Genomic DNA, 12,036 nt, shown 5'->3' with positions numbered 1-12,036 from the left:
AATCTGGTTGACACAGATACTCTCAAATGCAAACATACAGGAGCCTTGTCACTTATTATACTGAATATGTGAATTATAAATACATTTACTACTACTACTACTTAGAATTTCTATCAAATATAAATAAGGCTAATTATTTTCAGTTATTGACTGATCAAACAACACTGTGTGTAAATATATATTAGGGTTGTCAATTGATTAAAATTGTATTTAATCGCGATAAACGGTATGATGGTCCATAGTTAATCGTGATGAATTGCAAATTAATCATTTTTTATCTGTTCAAAATGTACCTCAAAAGGAGAGTTTTCAAGTATTTAATACTCTTATCAACATGGGAGTAGACAAATATAATGGCTTTATGCAAATGTATGTGTATATTTATTATTGGAAATCAATATACAACACAAAACAATGACAAATATTGTCAAGAGACCCTCAATAGTACTATTTTAAGTGTTAGTAGTGGCATTTGATACATTTTATTTTTAATTATTTTTAATTAATTAGTTCTCTTTTCCTTTTTCTTTATTTCTAAGATACTGCTTATTGAGAAATGAGCTGTTATGGCTAAATCTGGCACATTTACATGATGGCTCCTACTAATTAATGTGCATTGTCCGTTCTTAAATGAAATAAACACGAACATAATGTGTCTCTAATTTAGTCCTTTAGTATAGTTTGTTGCCTGTGACTGTCCAACAAACACATATGGACACATCATGTTGTACACACACAGAAGCAGGGATGAAAACGCGTACAAAAAGTGCTTCAACATATAAATAAAAATACATTGTTGCACCTTCAGTTGACTTGCTTTTTGCTTTTTCATGCTATTCTGATGGTCCAGGTTAGAAAGGGACTAGCGAGGGAATGAATGTGGTCGACTGAAACAACCAAAAGATTGTGTTTGTGTGTATGTGTCCGGTTTCCAGGTCACTACCAGCTAATACCAACGCTCTCTCCTCTAACAGCATCTGACAGGTGAAGAGCGAAGCGTCTCTAACTGCTATCGACCACGTTAACTGGGGCAGGTCTCACCTCCCACGCCTCTCTCTCTCTCACTTCCTTCTCTTTCACTTCCGCCTCCGTCATCATATCTCTCGCTCTCTGTCTTTGTTTGTTACTTCCACAAGTGAATATGTTTCCTCGAAATGCATGTTCACTTCGATGCATGTTAATAGTTTATTAAAAAGGCATTCCATATTGTTCTGTAGCCAAAAAGTCTAAACCATATATAGTGATATTTGATGCACAGCTGTATACCAGCAGTGCTTAAAGGTCAGGTAGATGTTTCCATGCAAAGTCCATGAGTGTCTGTGGAATGTCGGGGTGATGAGCCGTCTGATTCCTTAATCCCACACAGTGAAGGCCTTCTTTGTTCCTGAATATTCATATCATCTCCATCAGTCTGCCAGCACACACACACACACACACACACACACACACACCATACCAGTAGTCACCTATAGGAGAAGATAACAGCAGGCCTATCACTCTGATGGCTGCCAGGTCATCTGTCACCGCTGGAGGAGGGGAGGGGGGTCGCTAACTGGCGATGAAAGAGAGACAAGAGAAGGATTATTAACAAGCATGAGGAAGGAAAAACAGACAAAGACATGAGTGGCATAAGAAGAGAAAAGAAAGCAGAAAGGCCTGACAGAGAGGAAGAGAGATTGAGAGAGTGAGTGATGAGGGCTGAGATATCATGTAATTATACGTCTGGCTAAAATAGACGTATCTTGTCCGTCACCCGCAGTCTGATTTGCCTGTGCCAAACCCAAACCGCTGCCTCTCTCCGGCATGCAGCATGTTATTATCTCCTATCTTATCATTTTACAACATTATAATACAAAACCTCAATATTTAAAAGTGCCTTTTTCCACTCAATCCTTCCACTTGCACAGACTATACACTGCATGTTACTGTCTAGAATACAGTATATCAAACGTTCTCACACTGGGAGAAAATTTGTTTGAGGTTACAAATCCTATTCTTTTGGAAATATTAATAAAGTATTATAATGATATTAAAGTATATTTATATAGCACACAAAACAATGAAAGAAACAGTAAACAGTAGAAATTAAGATCATGTAACGAGAGTTAAATAAAGAACTAAGACAGCAACGACAATGAAAATAAATGAATAAATATATATATAAATAAATAAATATGTGTATAAATAAATAAATATATATGTATATAAATATATATATAAATAAATAAATAAATAAATAAATAAATAAATAAATAAATAAATAAATAAATAAATAAATAAATAAATAAATAAATTGTTGCAGCCCAACAGGCAACAACAGCTGTCAGAGTGTCAGTGTGCTGACTTGACTATGACTTGCCCCAAACTGCATGTGATTATCATAAAGTGGGCATGTCTGTAAAGGGGAGACTCGTGGGTACCCATAGAACCCATTTTCATTCACATATCTTGAGGTCAGAGGACAAGGGACCCCTTTGAAAATGGCCATGCCGGTTTTTCCTCACCAAAATATAGCGTAACTTTGGAGTGTTATTTAGCCTCCTTCCCAACAAGCTAGTATGACACTGTGTTTTTTGGGCGTACTTTTTCATGCATGTTGCTGCTTAATTCACAGTAATAAAATGTAGAAATGTTACTTACATTTGCTTTTTGAAGTTAAACATTCGGCTCTGATTGAACTGTGTGTGTGGATGAACCTTTTTTATAAGATTTCTAAAAATGACATAACATTGAATGCTGCATAAAAGTCAAATATAAATCATGTTTGTAAGCTTGCTATTTTTTTTTGTAAATGCTTAATTTTCCAGTTACTTGAAGGGATGTGTGATTTCTAGAGATCTGGTACACGAGCATCAATGAAAACCTCTCTGGTGAGTGTCGGCAGCACCTCATGTTGATCAATCTGGACTGAACAGTTCTAACACGATAGAGACAAGTCTGTCTAAAGTTGAATCTTCCTCTTTTTAAATCCGTGGTCGTTCATCACTCTTAATCCTTTAAAACCCTCCCTCACCTCAGAGTCAAGGCCTGAGCAGAAAAATACCATAATTCACATCACAACAACATGAGGTTCAGCTCTCTGATCAGCTTAGAGTTGTCAGCATCTCGCCTGTGAAACTATCCAGTTAGTTTGTTCTGCAGAAAACTCACGTGTCACTTTAATAATTTTTTTCCAACATATGTGTGGAACATATGTCTGGTAAGTGATCAACAACATTTTAAACTTAAACAGATTGATAACAGTTTTATTTTAATGTCATAGATAATAAACTGCTAAATGTAAAGGGTGTGAAGATGATGGTTACTATGTTTCAGTGGTGGAAGAAGTATTCACATCCTTTACTTAAGTAAATACCATACTATAAAAAAATAATGTTACAAGCAAAGGTCCTGCATTGAACATTTTTCATATATGTAAGTATAATCATGTACTTAAAGTATTAAAAGCATGCTATGACAATAACCCAACGCCAAAAGTGACATATTCAGAATGCTGGTTTTGTCCAACGAATAGTACAAAATCGATAATTGATTAATTGACTATAAATACAATCTTAATCTGAAAAGTACAAAGCTGTCAGATAAATGTATAGGGGAGTAAAAAAGTATAAAATCCCCCTCTGAAATGCAGTGGAGTAGAAGTATAAAAAGGCATTATAAGAAAAGACTCAAGTAAAGTACAAATTTTCATACAGCACTTGAATATTGTACTTAATTAGATTCCACCACAGTTTTTTTTTTCCCACTACAGAGTCAACGATTGACAGCTGGGTCAGTCTGTCAGATAAGAGATGTTGACAACTCTGAGTGAGCCTCAACTGGCTCTCTTTCTGAATCTATTTCTGTTTTCCAGTCAGTTCCTGTTCAGGCCTCTCAGACAACCTGCGTCTGTCTCTCTGTCTGAGCCTCAGATAACCATGACATTTACTGAGCTCAGTTTTTTCATGAAACTTCCTTGGGAAATGAATGCCTGCTTATGAACTTCACAGGGCTTTCATCCAGGTGACTGCTGTTCGTTCGCGTCCCATGGGAAACTAACAATGGGAAACTAACAATGGGTTGTTTGTCTTTGTCGTCACAATGTTTAGTTTCATTTTCACAAATGTAGTAATTTTAAGCCCAACCATGATGTTTTTTCCTAAACCTAACTATAGTGAGTTTGTTGCCTAAATCTATACAAGTGTTTTTAATTCACATGTAAAGCATGTGTTTACTGCGACTGAAAAGTGGCGTCAAGGGGTCTGACAAAGCGTCAGTAAGTGACGAGTTGGGATGAGAATGTGCTGAACTACTATATCATTTCCTGATTCTGTCTTAAAATCTCAAATGAAGTTGGTAAATATCACGTGTGCCTGTCTCAGATTACTGTCTCTTTTTAATAGCAATATCTCAAATAATAAAAACAGAAAACAGAAACAGTTTCCACTGGAACTACGTTTTTCAAAGAAACCATCCTTAAAACATTGTTGATGGTGAGTAACCAGGACATTGTTTCTGTAAATGCTATTGATTTAAAACTTTTGTATGCTGCTCAGTGCAAACTAAATTCTATTCACATCTATTGTAATGGGGCGGAGGCAGAAATCTAAAGCTGAGTATTGCAAAACCTGGTCAAATAAGACTAAAACAACCTGCATAAACACAGAAACTGCATGGACAAAGAGGATCAGCAGGGTCATAGTTAAAGACATGCTGTACATACAAGGTGTTGGCTAATATGTGATTTATGTAAAAATTCAGTGAGTGTGTTGGTTTGAGTGTTTGGTGTTTTTGAGTTAAGCTCGTCCACTGCAAGATTTTTGCCTTTTTTGTGTGTTTGTATTTTATCATCCCATGTGTCTATCAGCAGGGAGCCACATTCATTCAGTATGTGTGCTTTATGTTTCTTTGTGTTGCAGGCTGCGGCCCCCCAACTGTCGCCTTAACCAAACTTAAACCCACAGGAAGCAGCGCTTGACAAAAGAATAAAGAAAATAAAAGCAGAGGGGCAGAGGAGGAAGTCACAGAGATGGAGAAAGAATAAAGACAGAGGGAGAGAAAGTGACAGAGTGAAAATAGATTAAGGGGATTATAGCAACATGTGATTTGCCACATGGTGATTTTCATGAAATCAAAGTGAGATCTCAGCAATACGTGATTCTTTGTAGCCAACCATAGGTTACCTCTGTCCAGTCTTGTACTTGTGTAAGGCAAATGACATATTTCATTTGCCTCTGCTGCATCCATTCTTCCTTTAATTTGTGTGAGTCAACTTTATGGAAGTGCAATACAAAATAACTCTTTTATGAGTGGTATAAACAGAAGGTTGAGGATAGTCAGCAGATGTAAAGACATGAGGAGAGAGCGGGAAGGGTTGGTCCAGGGTGGAAGGGTAATGAGGGTTTAATGGGCTGCGTGGATAATAAAAAGACATGGAGGGGAGCAGTGAACAGGTGCTGACCATGTGTACACTGCAGTGTAAAGGCAGTGAAATCACACACACACAACACACACACACACGTACTGAATCTTTGCCTCTCCCACACACTCGCTGTTGGACAAAACACAGCGCAGGTCTGCAAGGTCATGTGTGTGTCTGTCTTTTTGTATGTTTGCATTGTATGTACGTGGACCTCATGAGTGGCGATGCGTGATGGAGTGAGATTGAAGAGGTTCTAAATTCCTGCATTTCTATGAGGAGTCTTCTCAATTATTTACCTTCCTTGCCCCGTGCTTTTATTCTGAAACACATACACACACACACACACACACACGCACACAAAACCACTCTTCAACTTCAGGTCTGGAAACATACAGCTGTGTGTGTGTGTGTCTGTAATGGATGTGTCTTCATTTTAGGGTCAGTGAGGATGAATCCCACCGTTAGAGCAGTGACCATGGGATTCATCACTAAGACTGCACCCTCTATGCACTCAGAGGGAGACATATACACACCCAAACACGTTTGTACGTGACAGCTTTCCTTAAACATGGACTGTTTATAAGAAGTGGACGTAGCCACCGAGACGTCACCCATTGGTTTGTGGACTGCCGTTTTGAAGCACCATGATTTACTAAATGAACATCATGCTGTATTAAAGAAGACTTGAAACTAACGATTGAGACCATAAACTCATGTTTACAATGTTTACTGAGGTAATAAATCAAGTGAGAAGTAGGCTCATTTTCTCATAGACTTCTATACAATCAGACTTATCCTAAACTTCACCTAAACGTGATGTTAACCTAAACCAAAACCAAGTCTTAATCCTCAAACGACCTTTTGAAGAAGCAAAATTTGGACCAAAATGAACTCATCTCATTGGGCATACCACGCAGGAATCACTTGTGGATCTAGGGTAAATTATTGTGGTGCATTGTGAAATAAATTTTGGTGCTCTTTATCTGAATTTGCCCTGTTGACCAATTGCAAACCACTTTGAAGGTACTGATGTTTGAGGAGACTGAGAAAATCAGGGAGCCCAAAATGGACATCTGTTTAGCTGTATCACACCATCCGATTTTATATATCACTGTTATCTGTTTAATTTTACACCGCTCCATAAAAGAAGGGAGACGTACAGTAGTTTACAGTCAGTCATGAGACAGGAGTGGATGGTACAAAGGTTTACTGTGTTACCTTACTGTCAATCACTAACCACTTTATGATCTGATTTGACACTACACTCTTAAAGGAACAGTGTGTAGCATTTAGGGGGATCTATTGGCAGAAATGGAATACAATATTAATATAGTATGTTTTCTTTAGTATATATCATCTGAAAATAAGAGTTGTTGTGTTTTCGTCACCTTAGAATGAGCCGTTTATATCTACATAGGGAGCAGGTCGTCTTCACGGAGCTGGCCGCCATGTTTCTACAGTAGCCCAGAACAGACAAACCAAACACTGGCTCTAGAGAGGGCCATTCACGTTTTCAAGTTTTGCATGTTTTTGCATCGGCCACCGTAGTTCTTCATGCTTGGCACACAGAAAAAGTTTCAGTTAATTGCAATCTGCAACCTCACCACTAGATGCCGTCAAATTCTACACACTGCACCTTTAAGTTTACAGTTAGCCAAATAGCGTACATGTACTGCTTTGCTGAAACCCATTTAAACCTTTTTTTTTTTGCACTTTAACTTCAAAGATTTCAATATGTGTGTAGCTATAAGTGTATTTGACCCAGAGGCAGTTCAACCAAAGCAGTAAAGCAGGGCTATCATTGATTATTGATGAAGAGAAACAGGCTTTCATCCCTAAATACAGTGCGAGTCTGTTTACAAGTGTGTGTCTTTTTATGTGCAAACGTGGTTTGTGTTTATACGTCTGTGTATTTGCGCAGCCCACAACATTAGAGTGGCCATATTAGATTATTAATGCACAGAGTGAGTATCAGAGAGCTTTTACGGCCACTATGTCATGGTCAAAAATAAACCGCCCTGGTTTCAGGAGGCTGATGTGTAAACACTGCGGATATAACGGAATATAACGCAGTAAGGCTCTCAGTCATTCTGTATTGCTTTCAAATATTTATTCTCCTGTAGATCAACTTTTCTTAATTAATGTAATCCGTGCTGAGTCTGCACACATGTAGGCATGATTTACTCTTCCTTCCTCTTTTGTGTCGTTTGTTTAAGGAAGTAACGTCTTTAAATATGCATGTGGCACCTATTCACCTCAGTGATACATAAATGCGCTTTAATTCATTTATAAACTTCTGGACTTTAATAGCTCATATATGTTCCAGCAAGACTTCTGCTCATGTTGAAAACCTTTTGCACATTCAAAATATATCCCACATATTTGTGTTCTCTTGAGAAATCGAGAATACAGTCGTAATTTGATGAGAATAAAGTCAAAATATTTCAAGAAAAGATCTACCGGCCCTATAGTCTGCGTTGCATTACCTTATAGTTCTGCTGATATGGAGGTATCCCATTTAGACTGTCCGACAGACACATAACCCCGTTTGGGATTGTGTTCTCTGGGTGAGACAAAGTTTCGGGACGTGTCTGGGTGCTGCTCTTCATCGGAAGAGGAAACTAACTGAAAACACTGATGAGGCATTAATCATAATGTGTGGCTTATTGTTCACACAAATGTTAACTTCACCACCTCCGACAAAGTGAAGGTTTTTTTCTAAACCTAACTTAGTGGTTTTGTTGCCTAAACCTAAACAAGCATTCTTGTTTGAATTCACTTGTATGCACTTGTTTACTGTGAGTGTAAAGTGATGTCAGTAAGTGACGAGTTGGGATGAGAACGTGTCTGGCAGTAAATACGTCTGCTTCTGTGCTGCAGTAGATTTCTAAATGCTCTGGATACGACATTGTCACTACTTAGAGGATCAGGGACGCACCATGTTGTGAACCTCACTGTCTCAGCTGCACAATTCACCTCCCAGTAACGCAGCATGTGATTGGTCAAGAGAGTCAAGGAGGCTTCACAGAACAGAAGTGCTTCACATGGTGTAAATAAAGACAAGAATATAAGGAAATAGACAGTGTATGTATTAATGACTTATTTCCTTATATAATCATTGGGTACTCTTCAGTAGCTCTCAGGGAGGAGGGAAATTTAAATTACTGAGTGAAAAACAATGAAAGTGAAAGTGTATCTGCAGCTCTGCCAGGAGGGAGGAGAGCACATTCAGCAGAGTGAAGCCTGCGTGAGAGAGAACGGATGTGTGAATTACAAACGATTGAAGGATTTTAACTCAACTCTATTTTCTACTGGTAAGATTGCTGATGTCTGTGTACTTAATCGTATACTTTAATGTGTGTCTATCATTTAGTAACGTGCTATCATGTTGGCCTGCATGTTTCTTTAGATAGGGAAAGCTGTGGCTATGGCCTACATGGCCACGTGCTTGCATACAAATTGCACATCACCTGATGATGTCTGTGAATGTGCTCACATTCCTTTGTGTTTGCCTTTGAGATGCTTACAGTATTTCTGTGTACTTTATAATTTAAAATCTACCTTATACATTTATAGCATAGTTTAGGAAGGGCTAAAGATTTAGTATAGGTACCATGTGCCTTGTTTACTCTCTCTGTTAAGTTAGAATGGTTTGATTTATACAAGCCGTTGGGGTGATGCCTGCCAGACATTTATTTTTAATCTTTATCACACCACATTTGAAGGTCAAGGTCCACATATCACATTCATATGATGTTATCAATCATTAACAACTGACTTTGCCCTCCCACAGTTACTTTAGAGGAAGTCACAAGATATTCACGAGAGCTACTCTTTATACTTTGTTCAGGTTTTGTTACGTAAGTCAGAGGAACTTAATTAACTTTTCTATTTTTCAGGGAAATTCTACTCTGGTTTGTGACTTGTTGACTGGATTTAAAGGCTTGAAGTGAGGGTCCTTTTTGTCCAGTGTTGCTGTCAAGCTCAATATATTTGAATTATTGGATCTGGGGCCTTGGAGGACCTTATAAGTCAGTGTGGAGAGAGACTGCCTTAAAGCCTACTGTGGGCCCTAGAAAAGGTGATGGACAGCCCTCGTGTCAAAGGCAAACCTATGTAGAAAACACTATGGGACTTTAACAAGGAGACTTCGCTGCAACTGTAGCATAGTGAAAAAGACAAGGAGTTGGAAATAATATGTAACAAAGGAACAGGATGCAACCACTGCATCCATCTTAGAGCAGATAACATGTCAAACTGCCTCTAAAATCAGCATGTCTCAGGAGCCGGGCGAGGCCACATCAACTGACAAGTAAGTAGAACTTAAGAGGGATGTTAAACTTTTACTCCTCACCTGTGTGTGCATGGATATACTGATAGCAGCAGTTCTATTGAAATTAACTGCTTTTGTTGTTTAAAATTCTGGTGTGCCTGTGCCTAAATCTGTGTTAAAGATGGCTTGAGACAGAAAGATCAGTCTCTCCTACACCCGACAATGTTTCCGTTAAAAGTGACTGGTCCAAGGGTGAACCTCCCAGCTTCAGTCAAGGACAACCAGGGTAAGATATGTTATCTTATCTAGATATGTTATCTATATCCAGAGAGAAATTAAAGTGAAGATAATGACTGACATACTGTAAATGCCACTTTGAGGCTCAACAATAATGTTAAAGATGTTAGAAGTGTTAAAGTTTGTAATGGTAATCTGTGTTAAAGACGGCTTGAGCCAGAAAGATCAGTCTCTCCTGCACCCAGCAATGTTTCCATGAAAAGTGACTGGTCCAAAGGTGAACCTCCCAGCTTCAGTAAAGGACAACCAGGGTAAGATATGTTGGTTATGTTGGATGTTTGATCCAGAGAAAAAATAAATTGAAAAGACTGACTGACATAGAAATAGAATGCTGTAAATCCCACTCTTAGACTTAACAATAATGTTAAAGATGTTAAAAGTAATATGTAATTGTTATCTGTGTTAAAGACGGCTTGAGCACACAAGATCAGTCTCTCCTGCACCCGACAATGTTTCCGTGAAAAGTGACTGGTCTAAGGGTGAACCTCCCAGCTTCAGTAAAGGAGAACCAGGGTAAGATATGTTGGTTATGTTGGATGTTTGATCCAGAGAGAAATCAAAGTGAAGAGAATGACCGACATACTGTAAATCCCACTTTGAGGCTCAACAATAATGTTAAAGATGTAAAAAGCAAAGTTTGTAATTGTAATTTGTGTTAAAGCAGCAATATGTAACACTGACAGCTAGCGTTTAAAATGGGCACAATCCTCCCCAGATAGAAGCTCACAGGTTGCCAGGTTGAGGACACTGAACCTACAGGAGCGCAAAACAAGCGCAACAACTTATAATAACACAAGCCATGTGCTAATTTAAAAACAGTGTTGGGCGGACTACTTAGAAAATGTAACGTTAGCTAAAAAGATAACTTTCTTTGTTGTTTGACTGACATGACTGACATGAAAATTAAAATACTGTAAATCACACTTTTAGACATAATAATGTTAAAGATGTTAAAAGTGTTAAAGTTTGTTATTGTTATCTGTGTTAAAGATGGCTTGAGACAGAAAGATCAGTCTCTCCTGCACCCGACAATGTTTCCGTGAAAAGTGACTGGTCCAAGGGTGAACCTCCCAGCTTCAGTAAAGGAGAACCAAGGTAAGATATGTTGGTTATGTTGGATGTTTGATCCAGAGAGAAATCAAAGTGAAGAGAATGACCGACATACTGTAAATCCCACTTTGAGGCTCAACAATAATGTTAAAGATGTAAAAAGCAAAGTTTGTAATTGTAATTTGTGTTAAAGGAGCAATATGTAACACTGACAGCTAGCGTTTAAAATGGGCACAATCCTCCCCAGATAGAAGCTCACGCGGGTTGCCAGGTTGAGGACACTGAACCTACAGGAGCGCAAGACAAGCGCAACAACTTATAACAACACAAGCCATGTGCTAATTTAAAAACAGTGTTGGGCGGACTACTTAGAAAATGTAACGTTAGCTAAAAAGATAACTTTCTTTGTTGTTTGACTGACATAAAAATTAAAATACTGTAAATCACACTTTTAGACATAATAATGTTAAAGATGTTAAAAGTGTTAAAGTTTGTTATTGTTATCTGTGTTAAAGATGGCTTGAGACAGAAAGATCAGTCTCTCCTGCACCCAGCAATATTTCCGTGAAAAGTGACTGGTCCAAGGGTGAACCTCCCAGCTTCAGGAAAGGACAACCAGGGTAAGATATGTTGGTTAGGTTGGATGTTTGATCCAGAGAGAAATCAAAGTGAAGATAATGACTGACGTACTGTGAATCCCATGTTGAGGCTCAACAATAATGTTAAAGATGGTAAAAGCAAAGTTTGTAATTGTAATCTGTGTTAAAGACGGCTTGAGACAGAAAGATCAGTCTCTCCTGCACCCGACAATGTTTCCATGAAAAGTGACTGGTCCAAGGGTGAACCTCCCAGCTTCAGTAAAGGACAACCAGGGTAAGATATGTTGGTTAGGTTTGATGTTTGATCCAGAGAAAAAATAAATTGAAAAGACTGACTGACATAGAAATATAATGCTGTAAATCACACTCTTAGACTTAACAATAATGTTAAAGATGTTAAAAGTAATATGTAATTG

General features: G+C 38.1%; 1 protein-coding gene across 37 annotated transcripts in view; it reads left to right on the top strand.

Moving 5' to 3' along the window:
* Nucleotides 1-8,400: 8,400 nt before the first annotated feature.
* LOC119489909 overlaps nt 8,401-12,036 on the top strand; it is a 28,737-nt gene continuing 25,101 nt past the window's right edge. For 13 of the 37 annotated variants that reach the window (XM_037772924.1, XM_037772919.1, XM_037772910.1 and 10 more), the window contains exons 1-8: nt 8,404-8,715; nt 9,301-9,713; nt 9,856-9,960; nt 10,118-10,222; nt 10,380-10,484; nt 10,962-11,066; nt 11,537-11,641; nt 11,790-11,894. In XM_037772924.1, the coding sequence (XP_037628852.1) occupies nt 9,676-9,713; nt 9,856-9,960; nt 10,118-10,222; nt 10,380-10,484; nt 10,962-11,066; nt 11,537-11,641; nt 11,790-11,894 (668 nt within the window). In that variant the 5' untranslated portion in view covers nt 8,404-8,715; nt 9,301-9,675. Of the gene's footprint in view, nt 8,716-9,300; nt 9,714-9,855; nt 9,961-10,117; nt 10,223-10,379; nt 10,485-10,961; nt 11,067-11,536; nt 11,642-11,789; nt 11,895-12,036 lie in introns of all 37 variants that reach the window. The other 24 variants (XM_037772913.1, XM_037772901.1, XM_037772899.1 and 21 more) reach the window with 16 other exon arrangements.

This window comes from Sebastes umbrosus, chromosome 6, assembly GCF_015220745.1.
Source record: "Sebastes umbrosus isolate fSebUmb1 chromosome 6, fSebUmb1.pri, whole genome shotgun sequence".
NCBI lineage: Eukaryota > Metazoa > Chordata > Actinopteri > Perciformes > Sebastidae > Sebastes > Sebastes umbrosus.
This window is presented reverse-complemented; position numbering and strand designations above follow the sequence as displayed.